The 16,436-nt window shown below is 37.7% G+C and overlaps 1 protein-coding gene across 1 annotated transcript in view; it reads right to left on the minus strand.

Annotated features, from left to right (window-relative positions):
* Nucleotides 1-974: 974 nt before the first annotated feature.
* The window catches only part of stpg2 (sperm-tail PG-rich repeat containing 2), a 72,990-nt gene continuing 57,528 nt past the window's right edge, over nt 975-16,436 (minus strand). Inside the window, exons 12-14 of the mRNA XM_030143791.1 lie at nt 15,454-15,569; nt 2,057-2,257; nt 975-1,392 (exon numbers count right to left, since the gene is read on the minus strand). Of these exons, the coding sequence (XP_029999651.1) occupies nt 2,081-2,257; nt 15,454-15,569 (293 nt within the window). The 3' untranslated portion in view covers nt 975-1,392; nt 2,057-2,080. The remainder of the gene's footprint in view (nt 1,393-2,056; nt 2,258-15,453; nt 15,570-16,436) is intronic.

A 16,436-nucleotide genomic window follows, 5' to 3' on the forward strand; every position in this document is an offset into this window, starting at 1 on the left:
ATACTCCCTCCAGTGTGTCCTGGGCCCACCCTGGGGTCTCCTCCCAGTTGGACATGCCCGAAGCACCTCTCCAGGGAGGTGTCCCCGAGGCATCCTGACCCAATGCCCGAAGCACCTCATTTGGCTCTTTACAAGGTTGCATTTAAATAGAAAGGGGCCAATTTTCACCAAATGTATGAATATTCCCTAATTTACAGCCATGAAAATGACACAGGTGTAACATTGTCAGAATGTGCTTGGCTGCACAGTCTACAGTCAATTCAAACCTCACAAGCTATTACAGGCTATATTTTAGTGTCATTTGCACTGATTTTCCCACAATCTTTTTGGTGTTCTGGCCCTGTAACTCTATATAACTACCCATAAATCTCTCTAGCTTCATTACAGATAATCAGTACTTAAAAATGAGTCAGCTTGTGCTTAAGAAATTTGGAGTTGGTTGTAAAAAACACCCATTACAGTAAGGTAATTACAACCTGAACATATAAATAATGGCATGATTTCCTATGCTCTATAAAACATGTTTCTCCTCTTCATTTTCATTATTGCCATCTTATACTCATAAAGACCAAAGCATTAAAAATTCCTCTTGGGTTAAATTCGCACCTAAAATACAAACTAGTACTAATACAGGCAGGATTACACTGAATTTGTGAATATAAAATAAATATCCTTCCTTATTTTGCAGCATGTGTGTATTAAATAAAAGGTGAGGGTTATTTGATTAATGAGCAAAGCATATCATTGTAGAACAAAACTGGACCCTAAGTTATTAGTCTTCTATTTGACTTTCACACCTATTCTGGGTAGTCAGCACAAATATACATAATGAATAGCTTTATGATTTATGCATGCTAAGCAATAATGCATGGCAACAAATCTTTAGAAATTCCAATAGCATTTGTCTGTATAGCAATAGTCTTGTGGTTCATTGTCATTAAATATGATATCTGACAATCCACCACTCAGGACGGTGTCAAAAGGCAGACTTAAGACACGTGAACTCCCAGTCTTTACTGTCACTTGTCAGTATGGGCTTCACAGTACAATCAGTGTGACAGGTACGACAAAACATTTTTAATCTTTGTCATTTATCCTTAGAAAAGACAGATGTATCATGTGGATGGATGATAAGTGTTGTAAGAATGAGGGGAACTTGTAAGAGTAACATGCTTTGCAAACTCATCACCCAGTTTCAACATTAATGCCCTTTTAATTGTGTTTGATTAGCAGAGCGGTTTATACAGAAGTGAATGATCCACAAAAAAACAGCTGAATCAGTGTGCTAAGTTTGTCACTACAGAAAGTGAAGAATGAGAAAAGAAGCATATACAGAGTCGGTTTTAGGTTTTTTTTTTCTCACACGCTTAAGAGCCGTCACCTTCCTCCAAACTGTAACAGTAAGAGAAAAATGAGAAAATTACTCAGCATATAGAGCAAATAAATGTAATATTCAAAAACGTACAAGTTATTAGCTGCTTTAATTGGTAAATTAACTGTTACAGTAACTGCAAAGGGGATTTTGGTGCAGTAAAAAAAAAAAAAACAAGATCACCAAAACAGCTGTTCTACGCATCTATTGTGTTTTCTGATTTGATGGCAAGTTTAAGATCAGACACATACACACCCACAAACAAAACAAACACAAACTGGAAAGACTACTTAAGTAACCTCTCAAAAAATAAGTGAGAGGATAGATGAATACTGCCAGTAGGAGAAGGATCCAACAAGCTACAATATAAAATGCTTCAGTGATTATTGTCATTAACACAATTAATCTAAAGCATCTTGTTTAGAAAATCTCTTCAGGCTTCAATCTGAAGTGGAACACTAGTGTAACAGCTGTAAATAAGAAGTTCATCATGATGCCACAGACACCTCTGTTTCCCTTTGATTAACAGTCAAAGTAATCTAATTCAATAATTGAATAATAGCGCTCACTCATTATCTATTATACATTCCACTGAGATGGATAAAAGCATTAATATTCATGAAATATCTCCAGAATGTGAATTGAAATGTGATGACCTCCACACTGACCTTTTACCCAACTCACCTCTCACCCCTACACTGTGACCCGCTAAAGAGCTCTACGAAGCGCTCGTAGCAATGAAGTGTTGGGTGAGACGCCGTTAATGGTCCTTTGTGCCATCACGAGGCCAGGAGCCACACGGGGGGAACCGCAGGGGTCCAGGGGGTTGTCGAGCGTCACGTTGAAGGTGCCCTTCAGGACCGTGTTCATCATACCTGGACTCAGCTGCAGAGACAAGGGGAGACACAGAAGAGATGACGAACAAGACACAATAATGTGGTTTGTTGAAATATAGAGCGTGAAGAAGAGGATGAGTACACCTGGTTAGGAGATTAGTGTACGAGTAACTGTGTTTATCTACAGCACAGGTGTCAAACATGCGGCCCGGGGGCCAAAACTGGCCCGCCAAAGGGTCCAATCTGGCCCCTGGAATGAATTTGTGAAATGCAAAAGTAACACTGAAATTACACTGAAGCTATTAAAAATCAAGGACAGTAAAATAATTTTAGGTAAATTCAATCTAAAATGGGTCAGACCAGTAAAATACTATCATAATAACCTATAAATAAAGAAAACCGCAAATTTTTCTCTGTTTCAGTTTTTAAAAAGTTAAAATTCCACAAAAATGTTTACATTTACAGACTAGCCTTTTACAAAAAATGGGAACAACCTGAAATGTCTTCACAGCACTCTAATTTTACCAACATTCTGCCTGTTACTAGATCCACTGTGATCTGTAAGTTATAATGCAAATGTATAAATTATAAACTAAGGTGTAATATTGTTAAAATTGCACTTTTTTTTTTTTTAATTTGCAGGTTGTTCATATTTGATCATGTTATGTTCAAGTACTGTTTGTAGATGTAAACATTTTCATAATGGAATTTGACTTTTTTTCACTCAAAAACAGAAAAAACTTTGGAGTTGACATTATTCATAAGTTGTTATCCTATTATTTATGTTATTTATATTATTTTACTGGTCCGGCCCACTTTATAAAATATGAGGCTGCATGTGGCCCCTGAACTGAAATGAGTTTGACACCCATGATCTACAGTTACAGTTCAGATAGGTGGTAATAACAACAGAGATAGTTACATAAAACTAGCAGGTTACTGGAAGTGTCTGTATTATTCACTTTGAAGGTAACATTGGTTTCTCATAAACTCCTAGTATTATGGACATAGCAGAGGTGATTTCTCATAGACTGCAAGGGAAGCTCGGCTTCCCCTCAAACTACGAAAATTAAATGGTCAAATATGTACGGTTGTGTTGACATTTCATTGACTACAAATGTGTTAGAACACGTTCATCTCACAGGCGAGTTCGTTCAGAATCAGCTTTATCACAATTCAACGGACGCGATGTTGTTCACTTCTCATACATTCCCGTTGCGCTGTTTTCTCATATGATCTCTGCTCAGTGCATTTGCCTGAAGAAGCTTGGTGTCCATGCACTTCAATGGGACTGAGTGGAACAGTTTTTTTCATTGCCTCAAAACTGGACAGTAAATGGATAAATGCCACGATGTTGTCCCACCCCCGGATGACCGGCGTCTCTGGGGGTAAATGGAGCTGTGGGCGGAGCTTGGCTGGGCTGGACACTGGGCTTCCACATGCTGATTGGAGGATCAGTTGAAAGGCTGAATCCCATTTGATTGACAGCTATTTGAGATCTACTCCTTCACTTGACACAGTTCAGTTTAATACCATCGTGCATTCTGCTGTGAAATCGAGAGAGAAACCACTACAAAATTACTTGTTCATTTCTTGCACTGTAAATAAAACACACTCATTGTACTTCCTTGTTTCAATTTAACATAATTTCAGCGTTTTCTTGTTTACTTGGTACGATAAGGTCACTGACCATTTTCTTAAAAAGGAACAAAGGGCCGAATTTATGTTTAAATAACTTGACCTTTTTTTTTTTATGTACACCGACAATGGGCTTCCCCTCTCTGAAAGACAAGCAGCCGCCACTGGGACGACATAGTGTAGCCTACCTGTCCACATCCAACACTACAGGACGGAATTACAATGTTTGACTGACAACTTACAAACATAGACACAAAAAGAAATGTATCCCCCCACCCCCAAGGCTCTTAAACGAGAATAAAATAAATAAATAAACTAGAAAAGCACTCGGAGAATGCAGACCTGCGCCAAGGCAAATCAGTCCCCCCCACTCCACCTCCCAATCCCCACCAAAATTTAATCATTGGTTCCTTGTGCCAGTATCAACATTTCCTGAAATTCCGTATTGTAATGTTATCCTTTGTATTTTGCATGTTTCACTGTAAATCATGTATTTTCCTATATTTCATTTAGATGTTCACTAAAACTCAAGGTAAATTTAAAGGTTATTATATCAAAACAGAGAAAACTGAAGAAAAAGTGACTTTTTGAGCCAAATCTATCATTAACTGAACATAAACTCTATTGGTTTTACTGGTGAATCAATGTTGTAGAAGATGACAGGGTTTCCATGTTCACTATGGAGCCTGTGAACATCCAAATGGGTCATATCTGATGACCATGAAAAGATGACAAACTGCATTTTACATCAATTATTTGGAAGTATTGATAGGATTAGTGGATCAACAAGTATTCAACATTTTAGATCAGCAGATGGTTTTGGTCGGCGGTGGATGGTCTTTTTAAGTTAACATTAGTGATTAGCATTAGCACTTTTTACCTGTAATTAACCTGTATATTGCCTGTTATTAATGGTGGGGGAGACAGAAGACAGAAAGAACAGAACAGACAGAGAATCAAACCTTGAATGTTCTTGCTGTGAGACAGAAGTGCTAACCACTACACCATTGTGTCGCCCAATAGGTGAACCTTAATAGGTTCATTAGTGACTCTAAATCACCAGTAGGTGTGAATGTGAGAGTGACTGGTTGTACATCTCTGTATGTCAGCCCTGTGATGAACTGGTGACGCATCCAGGCTGTACTCCACCTTCAGACTCCAGCCTCCTCATGACTCTCCAGAGTATTAAGCAGATTGGAAAATGACTGAATGAGCCCAGATGTTTGTGCGTCTGCTCTTGATAACAGTGAGATGATTACATTATGCCCATTTTACATCAAACGTCAAAGGAAAATTCTATAAAAACTCACATAAAAGCACATACTTGTCAAAAGATTTAGTCAATAGATGGTTTAGAGAAACAAGAAGCTTCAATAAAGAGTCATTTCCTGTATCAGTGTCACATGGTTTCTCCACTGCCCCATCAATCAAATAAAAACTGGACCTATTTTTCACAAGCTACATATCCCCTGAACATACCGAAAACAAAATGACATTTCATACACGTCAAGAATAAAGGGACTTTTTATCTAACAAATCACATCTCATGTGAAGGAAGTAAGAACAACTGGGAAAGTAAAGCAATTTATAATAAAATACAATTAGTTATCTGTAAAATAATGCAGTTTGTAATACTATATATAAGTATTTCAGTTGTGCTCATAGTTTACAAACCCTGACAGAATGTGCATGGGACGGTCTTGGATGTTCCAACGTGACAATGACCCAAAACATAAGTCCAAGTCCACCTGTCATTGGCTACAGCAGAAAAAAAGTGAAGGTGAAAGAGTGGTCATCTCAGTCTCTTGTCCTTAATATCATTGAGCCATTTTGGGAAGGTCTCAAACATGCAAGAAAAAACAAAATCTTATAGGAACTGAAGGTGTTTTGCCAAGAAGAATGGGCAGCTTTACCATCTGAGAAAATAAAGAGCCTCATCCACAACTACCACAAAAGACTGTCATTGATGTTAAAGGGGCCGATACAGAGGATTAAGAACTAGGGTATGGAAACTTTAGATCAGAGTCATATGGATAGTTTCTGTTGTCAGTATGATTTAAAAAGAGCAAACACATTTGTTTGATAATAAATGGCTTCATCCAACCACTAGCCATGAGTGAAAGAAATATTTTTGCATTATCATTCATATTATGTGAAAAATGGCCAAAGAATCAGAAATTCTGCTGAGTATGTAAACTTATGAACACAACTGTATAATTATTATCCTCTGTAGACCTTTTAAATCTACTTTCTAACTTACATAATGTTCTCAACCCTTCTGACTACGCCCACTGAGGAGAACGGAATGGATGCACCAACTTTTTAAATGGAGGATGTTTGTTCTAGTGCCATAAAAAGTTTGATTTTGAAAGGTCAAAGGTTAAGGTCACAGTAATAAAACATATGCAGTTGTTGCTAAGCATTATCTCCATAAAGCCAGTATTATTACTAGTATATATGTACGTATGTAGCTGCCGTGGCAGAGGTTTACATCCTCCTAGTACTTTTTAGATATTTATGTTCTAACTTTTGACCTGTTTCATGATGTGGAAAACAGACTACACTGTATTGGGGCTGTTTTTATTCCAATAAAATGAGTTGCAAGGCAAAGAAGTGCACTTCAGAAAGAAATGGAGACAAAATGTTCTACTGTGAAATTGTATTTTTTGTATTCTGGTTTTCACAATAATTTGATGCTAAGCAAAATATTCCTTTACCCTTTGTTGCAGAGACAACACACTGCCTCTGTATTTGCACTTCACTAAAGTGTTAATTTAGTTTTGGAGTGACTCCTCAGTCCAGGCCACTTTGAGTATCAGTATTGTATGAATTTCAGATTTATTAACACTGTTACATATAATGCAGGACAGTGATGAAGTAATTTAATGTATGTATTTAAAATATGTCACTCACTTTAGCAACTACATTATGAATTACATTTAAGAGACTACCCTCTGTAATCTGGAATGAGACACATTTTACCAGTAGTCCTCCCACGACTGCATAGAACAGAGACATTTATATTGACAAACATACACACGGTTATAGTTTAACACATGATTTACATATTAAGAGCAAACTGCAGCATTTTAAATACTGATAACACAGTCATTAAAATTCATCTGTCAACATGTGGCCACAAATATCTATTTAAACAGAGAAAGACTGTGCTGAACAAATAAAAGAGTAAACAACAGGAGGCCAGTGTGTGGGCAAAATATGATTCTGTGACAAATGATGAATGGTTGTCTTACTATACATGAATGACAATACTTGTTTTTCACTAATCACTTATTTACTGCATTAAATAAACAAATAAGCTGCATCCTTTCAAGTAACTTTATTTACAGTGAAGTCAGTGACCTCATGTTACTTTATACAGTCTTCTGTGAAACAGACAGGTCAGAAAAAAATAATCAACTGAATATTACAGTTATATTTGGCTCAATGTAATGTCTTTCATTTATTTTCAAATATATTTTCTACATTTGTGAGCTAAGGCAAAAATTAGAATAGACAAATTTTTATTACATGCATGGCTTGCTCACCTTTCTTTTTTCCCCCAGCCCCTGAAGGGGAAGCAAGGGGTAGTGTTTTTGGTTAGGTTTGTTTGTTTAACACTCTAGCAGCAAAACTATTGGTTGAATTCATACCAAATTGGGTTTATAGATTGCCAGTGACCCTGAATAGATCCGATTACATTTTGGGAACAGTAGGTCAAAGTAAAACCTTTTGATGAATTTTTTTAAATCTTTTTTTTTCCTGTTTACTTATAATGGGCAAAATTTCAAATGTCTGTAGTAGCAAAACCATTAGTTGAATTCATACCAAATTTGGTTTATATATTGCCAGTCATGAAGAATACATTATTACATTTTGGGATAAGTGGGTCAAAGTTTCAATTTTTATGAATTTTGTAAGTCTTTTTTTTTTTCCCATTCACTTATAATGGGTGAAATTTCACATGTCTATAAAAACATCAATTTTGTTTCAATTTACTTCAAACTTTGCACATATATAGAGGGAATCGATATGCTGACATCAGCACATGCATAGACATGATGACATCAGCTGGATCCATGCCAAAATAAGCTACAATATGTGCAAGGGGCGGGGTTTGTTGTGCCTGGCACCACTTGTTTTATTTTAAATTTTTTTCTCCCTGTGTTTATCGAGTATTTCTGCAGCCATTGCTACCACACGGTGTTTACAGTGTCAATAAAAAAAGGTCAACGCAGTGTGAAACTGTCAGTATTTATGAAAGTACTACAATTTTAATTTTAAACAAAACCCAAATGGCAGCGCATCCAGGCAGTAGTTCCACTCACACACATCAGGGCTCAACTCTTTCTACTGTGAGAAGTGAAAGGGATCATGAAAATTGAACAGGTGAACATGTAAAATATAGCGCACACACACAGGATTATTATTTTTTTATCATTCTGGTTTGCAGTGTGGGACCAGTGAAACAGTAATAGCATACAAGATAAAACATCATAGTGTTGGGTTACATCTGAAATTGCTCAAAGTTTACTAGAAACACAAATTAAAATGGAATTGAACCATTGGAATTGCTTCGTTAGATCAATGGAACTTATTACATTTGACAAATACTTGGTAATAGAGCTGGAATGTCCTGAAATCATACATTTTAATCAGGCAGCGTACACTCAAGTTGCTTAGAGTAATGTACATTGATTTTACTGGAAGACGAGAGCCTGTACAACTGTTATAAAGGAGAATCAAAAACAGTGGTCAAATGTTGAGCATATAATGTTAAATGAGATGTAGATGTAGGTTCATGGAAGTCATGCTACCCTTAATGGTGATGCTCTCCACAGATTTGTTGTCCTGCATTGTTTAGAAATAATGCAAAGGAAGACGTTCTTCCATGGCGACAAGATGCAACAGAAAGTGTGTTATATTCTACAAGTAAGCTTTTTAAAGAAAATAATACACTTGAATGTAATGCCTTTGTAATCATTGACTAGTAACTGTAAATTATACTTATTTTCACAGTAAATAACAGATAAAAATTACATTCATTGTGTAATTTAATCTATTAAAGTATTGAACGTAACTACCCAGTACTAGTCACACCACTCATACCATACGGGGTTAATGATGAAACATTAGAAAAGCAGACAGAAAAAAAAAACCGAAGAAAATCTTATAAGCACTTCAAAGTCTAACCTTAAAGTCACCTCAATATCAAAGTTGTCAAAAAAAAAAAAAAACCTAAAAAAAACACAATTTCTTTTTTTCTCTTTCTCCTGCACACACATGCATATATGCTCTACATGCACACCTTATCCACCCTCCTCTCTACCTGAGCACTGCCTGAGGAATGCACCTCCTCTATGTTATCAAAGCTCTCTCTTTCTTTAACTTCTCACCACCTCCCCCTGCTTTACTGAACACACACACACACACACACACACACACACACACACATACGCACGCACACATCAGTATGCCAAAGATACCGCGGCAGGATTTAGGCACATTGGCGGAGCCGCTCACATCTCGATATTGATCCTAATGGGAAAAGGGTTGTGGGTTCAACTCCAGGTCACCCTCAGGGTTGCCCAGGAGGTCGGGAAGATGAGGAAGAACCCTTGGAAGTTACAACAGCATCAGCATGGCAATGATGGGGGAGATTATGGGATGTTTCACTAGGTCAAAGAGGGCAGAAGGAAAATGGGGGATCTATGCAGGGAGTTGGTGATTATGTTATTCAGCCTCGACACAGACGTGTACAAGTGTACACACAAGCACAGAAGAAAGAGGGCTTTCCCACAACAGACATACAGTACATGACACATACAGAGCACAGCTTACACATACACACGTCACACAACTTCATGTTCATTCCCTTTAGAATTTTACAGGAACTTGACATATCTTTCTACTCACAGATACATAAAAAACCAAAACGTCCAGTTCTAAAACTTTTGTTTTTTTTGCTTTTTATTTGGTCATCGTCTTCAACATGATGCCCATGGAAGAAAAACAATTCAGATGTACGGAACCAAAAACTCCATTAACTGGGGATTAAACCTCAAAAATCACTCTGGTGTCTACGAAGCCTTTCACAGTTACACAATTGCTTTATCGCAGTAATTGGAGCAAATTGTTATTATTTTTATGTAATCTAGATAATTATCCCCGCTTCACTGTATGAAACTAACAGATATATTTTTTTCTCACTATTTCAACAGCGTGCCAGATACGACTGATACTCCTTTATTGGCGTCACCGTGTTGTGCCCCTTAATCTCAAGGCACTTTACTTTTTGGTGCTTGTCATTATCAGTAATTTCATTGGCTAAGCTTTGTGTATGTAACTCTTTTCTGTCAAATCTGCTCTGTGTGATTTTTGTTTGCAAAAGGAGAGCAGAAATTGATTTATGTGTTCCTGAACTCAGTGCCAGTAAATGGCATTTCTTCAATAGGTGTACTGTTTGTGTACAAATGTATAATACTCTAGTGACATAAAATGGACTGAAAAAGGAACTTAAATTGGTAATCGCAATATTTTTTATGAAAGTTAGTCATCAACTAAGAGTTCATTATAGTGACAGCATTAGTGGTGCTGCTCATCACCATGAAAACACTACAATACAAATGTTCAATGCCATGTAAATGTGGCATGACGTGTGGAAGTGGTAACCTGGAGACAACTGTTTTAGTTTGCTTCAAATCCCTCAGGAATTGGGAGCGCTCAGTTTGTTCTACATCAAATAAGCAATTTAAAAAGCAACTTTTCATTTTTTATAACTTTTTTTTTTCGCTTCCGGGGACTCGATTATTAAAACGATTCATTGAAAAAAAAAAATTTGTTTAGGTGCTACTTATTCATTTGCCACTACAATGACAATGTGATAAAATAACTACTCGATCAGAGCCAATTATTTAAATTAGCTTCTGAATGCTTGTGCCTGCTTCAAGCTCATGAGAAACAAGAGAGAGCCTGACACTTGGAGTCCATTTGTGTCAGTCCACCGTCGTCACAAGAGGTCCCTGGGCTAGCACATGTAAACATCATTTACATGTCATTGAAGCATTTGAACAGTTAACCAGTGTTGTTGTCCTGCTGATGCAAACCATTAAACACCAACAATTATTCATTCATTGATTTGTTTTCCATATCTACTTTAGTCTCTCTCTGGGGGGCTCGGAAACCACATGCAATTCATTACGAAAAACTCCAACCTGTAGTGTCTCAAACATGCAAACCTCACAGAGGAAACCTTGTAAGGGCTGTTTGTAATGAATTACACAACAATAGAGGTGGGGGGGAAGTACATTGCATATTAATTTATAATAAAACGAATATAACCTCTCTGTCCTTGTAAAAAAAAAAAAAAAAAAAAAAAAAACACAATTAGAAAGTCTCGTATTGTAGTGCTTCGAACTTGAAAGCTCTAAAAATAAAAGAATAACAAAAAAGCTCACATGGAGGAGCACTACCTGAGGAAGGTTTGATAAAATGTCATCTGTGTTAAGGACACCTTCTGTTCTGACTCATAATGAAGATAAACTTTAGCTTTTCTTGTGCTTTTTATGTGGCTTATACACAGGCAAAAATCACAGCATTTAATTAATATTTGTTTTTGCTTGACATCTCCTCCCCGTGTCCTTCTTGTGTTCCATCTGTACTTCTCTCTCTCTCTCTCTCTCTCTCTCTCTCTCTCTCTCTCTCTCTCTCTCTCTCTCTCTCTCTCTCTCTCTCTATCTCTCTCTCTCTCTCTCTCTCTCTCTCTCTCTCTCTCTCTCTCCCCCTTAAATTAAGCTTAACCAATAAGAACATTTCCATGTGTGAGAAAGGTAATCAAGCCTGCTTTCCAGAAGCAGGTATCACACATGGTGCATTTAATGGAAGCACTAAATGAATCCTCACTGTGGCCTAATGCCACTCAAGTAGATAGCTTTGTGACATTACACACACATACATATATGGATGCACAAATGCACACACTGCTGCTGCTGCTGCTGCAATAGCTTCTATTCCATTATGTCGCCGATTACTGCTTCAGATTGCAGGCCCTCAGAACACATTTCAGCTGTTTTGAATTTAACTACCCTCTTCAACTGCTCTATTCGCTGCTGTCTGTCGCTCTGCTTAATTTCTCCTCGTCGTTTTCTGCACTTTGAAATCGTCGTCTCACCTCTGTCCCTGTCTCGCCTTTCCCTCCAACCCTTTCCAGCCTCTCGGATAGCTATCACCCCGCTGTCCCTGCCTACTTGTCTTCCACACTCTCTTATCTCGCTCTTTCTCTGCACCACTTCACACCATCTTTAACTCTGTACGGCCTGTGGTGTCGTATGGATTCACAGTCACAGGGCTAATTACTGAGACGAGAGCTTAGACATGCAGTCGCTGACAGAAAAAAGGGGACACAGTGCTTCTGAAGCTGAATAGAGCCATAGAGTCTTACGCAGTGCATGGCATTAGAGTCTATCAGGCATGAATCAGAAGAGACATCTTTGTTAGTGAGTAGAGTCTCTATATAAACTCCACTGGACACCTTAGGTATTAGGTACCTGATGCAAGAAATAGAAAAAAATATGCTACTCATCCTTTGATTCACTATTACATGTTAACTCGAAAGTCATGTTACCGCTAAATATTACAGGATGGTCGGGCAACAAAAGGGTTCATTCAACCAATCATTAACCATAACATTCCCACTTCAACTTCTGCTTTGAACACTTTTCTCTCATGTGATTCTCCTACTACTGTTGTTTCCTGTTTCCGCTCACAGATCCTTAAGTAAAGGCAGAAAATGCCAAAACAGAATAAAAATAATAAGAGTTTAACCAAAGCAACACATTTTCCCTTTGAGCTAAATATCTGTCTAGCATTAAAAGTACTCTTTGGTTTTCTAACCGCAGACAAACACTTGACAAGCCAGAAGGGAGAATGTTGACTTTTAATGCCATAGTTGAATTAATTCGGTTGAATTAATTACTTTTATGGGGGAGTTTTCCACCTTTAAGAGGGAGGAGAGGAGAGGAGAGGAGAGGAGAGGAGAGGAGAGGAGAGGAGAGGAGAGGAGAGGAGAGGAGAGGAGAGGAGAGGAGAGGAGAGGAGAGGAGAGGAGAGGAGAGGAGAGGAGAGGAGAGGAGAGGAGAGGAGAGGAGAGGAGAGGAGAGGAGAGGAGAGGAGAGGAGAGGAGAGGAGAGGAGAGGAGAGGAGAGGAGAGGATCCTATGAGACACTATGAGACATTTTTTACTCTCTGCTGTCAGTGGAAAAGTTCCTGAAGCAGTTTCCTTATAAGTGAGAGTCACGGACTAGAGATAATAGAGCAAAGAACACAGCATACGTTGATCAAGGAACATCCATGCGAATACAGTATATCTACACAGGAAGACAGAGGTTATAAAAATGTATGCGGAAAAAATATGCACTAGCTGTCTGTACTACTCAGATTTAGTACTCTCACACTGCGGTTGTGTTAATCCGACTTGAAGACGACTGAAATTCACACCTTACAAGTTATTTCCAGATCTTCTTTTCTTAGTCATAAGAAAGTCACAAAGGTGCTTATTTTAAAGACATGTAGATTTACGGTAGATTATAGCTAATTCCTTTGACAACCATCAAACTCCTGAAAGAACATGAATCCTTACATACATAAATCCGAAAAAGGAAAGATGAATCTGTAATCAACCATTTGCCGGGATAATTTATGATACATTTCAGAGGGAAAAGGAAAAAAAATGCTAAACTTAACCTACATAGGGGAGAGATGGTGGGGGTTAAACATAAAAAGACAAGGGTTTTTGTCATGGAATCTGATGAAATTAACCTCACGCATTAAAACACCACACCACACATTAAAATAATCATATTTAGATTTATAAGCAGTATGCAGGAAATTATTTAACTCCACTTATTATAAGATTTAATTTTCTGATTTTCATCACCAGCTCATTAAGACTAGAGCAACAGCCAATATGAAATACATCCAGGAAACTAGAGTCTGCCACTGTTCTCCCATGGCATATTGAGTCTTTATGACACATTCTAATCTTTATCATGTGAGTTGAGCCACTGAACTTTTACTAAATAACTAAGAGAAATAAAAAAGAAAGGCATGGAGATAGTAACAAGGGAAAAGGAGACAGTAGTTGCTTTTCCACTGGACATCTACTTTACCGATACTTTACCGATATTTACTAAATGTCAAAAAAATAGAAGTGCGTAATGTCGGTTTTTCCATTAAATCACAAATGCGATGATTTGTTTATTTATTATTGTGACGTGACACGAGAGGTCATTCCATAAACATGGCGACGAATGTAAATATGGTGTTGATTTACAGATATATTCATTATTATTATATATTACCCCTCTATCTCGTACTAAATTAAAAAATGATTAGGTTTCCTGGTGTGTCCATACATACCGTGATATATTTCTTCTTCTTCTGCGCTTGTTGTAACGTATGTCAACATTTGTTTTTTTAATTCACCTGACTCTAGTTCCGAAAAAAGGTCTTTCCATTGCAGTTTTGCGTGATATACCATTTGAGCTACGCCTGAAAAACCACCTCTTGCCAGCGCAAAAACTTTTGATCAAAAAATTAGACTTTTGGCAAAATTGTCCTTTTTCCATCTGGTAAATTTTTATGCGCAAGTTATATTTGCACAATTTGAGGGTCAATGGAAAAGCGACTACTGAGACAGACAGAGATAATGAAGTACAGAAAAAAGCTGTGGGGATAAATTCACAGACACCGCTTACCCGGAGACAGAGAGAAAGCGAAGAAAGCCCTGTGATAACATTACACCCATGAACATGGACATGAACATGACTATGAACTTTGTAGTGAGGTTCAAGTCAGACTCTGTGGTTTTGTCTTTGATGTTCACCACTCAAAGCCAGCAGACACTGGAAGCAGCATTAGCTCTTTCAATCATCTCTCACACACATTCACCAGCAGCGGTAACCCAAAGCTGTGAATTTTACATTGTTACAGTAAAATGCACTGAAAATAGAGCAGAGAGAGATTAAGTTCTGCTTGGGTTTCATTACAGCTGTATTATACTTCAACTATTAAGTACATTTGTCTTTGTCAGTGTTCTAACATGACTGCATTAAACAACATTACACTGAATAAAAATGCACTCACTTTCTTTGGTTTTATTTAACCAGGCAGGTCAATTAAGAACAGATTCTACCACAAACTAAAAGCTTCTTTGAGCAGGAAACTCCATCATTCAGCCTCGGGTTGCATCGGTGGAGAAATGGAGATTGGTCGAAAAACCACAGACACTTATTGAAGTTTGGATTTTTTTTTACGAGGCAATCAATGTCTTCCGCACAGCTCAAGGTCAAAGAGAGAAATCTGATAGGATCACAACACCAGATAGTGTCAGACATATTTGTGGCCCCTTGTGCACAAACCAGACAAAAACACACACAAACAGGTCCGACATACTCTCATTTATAGAGATAATTACATAGAGTCATTAAAACCCAAGGACACACACATACACACTGAACGTCAGCTGCTAAAACAGGATTGTAGCACAAGACTGTGATGGAGACTACCAGAGTTGTATGAGAGAAACCATAACTTTAATAGCATGTTTACCTGATAAGCACCAGGTCCAGGATTGGTGTTCATAGGGACTTTGAATCGATCTTCTCTGGAGGAGATCAGAGTCATTTGTGGGAAGGATTTCACACTGGGGTTGTAGTGTCCAGGACCTGAAGAACACACAGAGACATGCAGAGACCAGCTTCAGATGCTACCATAAACAGTCGAGGAAAAAATTATTAGACCATCAGAAGTCATCAAAAACAAAGGTTATGCAATCGAGTACTAACTCCTGTGTGTATCATGTGACTAAAACAGACAGAAAAGAAAACATGGAACGCCATAGCTATTGATGTAAGAACTGAAGTGATTTTGGTTATTATCAAGAAAACATGGAAAATGGCTAGATATCAGCTCTTAAAGTAAACTTTTAGGAGTTATTTTTGTTGTTATCATTATATTTGTCCAAACAAATGTACCTTTAGTTGTACCAGGCATTAAAATGAACAAGAGACTGAAGAAAACAAGGGTATAAACAATAATATTTTTCGGCGACTGTATTTCCACAGGGTGTAACTCCAGTTAAAAGTAGTTGCTTGATTTCACATGGTTTGCTACATCTCATTCATATAGTCTGGAAAAGTACCACAGTATAAGTTTAAAGCCACCAGGGCTTGCCAGTCTTTTTCATCTGTATCTGTCTGTTACGTGATCAAAGCTCAGACTAACCAAACAGCCCTCCTGTCAAACACCTAGACGTGGCATACAGACACCGATAGGTCAGCCGGTTGAAAAGGGTAAAAAGACAGCAGGAAGTCATACCGAGATAAGAACCTTGAACAAAAATCCACATTGAGTCTGATAAAAAAAAAAAAAAAATGTACAAACATTCACTCTCCATGCAAGCAAAAACAAACCTCCTCCACAGCCATTTTAATTCAAGGAAATGGTATTCACATTGAAATTGGAAAATGTTACCAAACTGAGTCAGCTAAGCCTTAGGACAAAGGACCTGAAGATGCTGACCGTGTATAGAG

Source organism: Sphaeramia orbicularis, chromosome 9, assembly GCF_902148855.1.
Source record: "Sphaeramia orbicularis chromosome 9, fSphaOr1.1, whole genome shotgun sequence".
In the NCBI taxonomy this organism is placed as follows: domain Eukaryota; kingdom Metazoa; phylum Chordata; class Actinopteri; order Kurtiformes; family Apogonidae; genus Sphaeramia; species Sphaeramia orbicularis.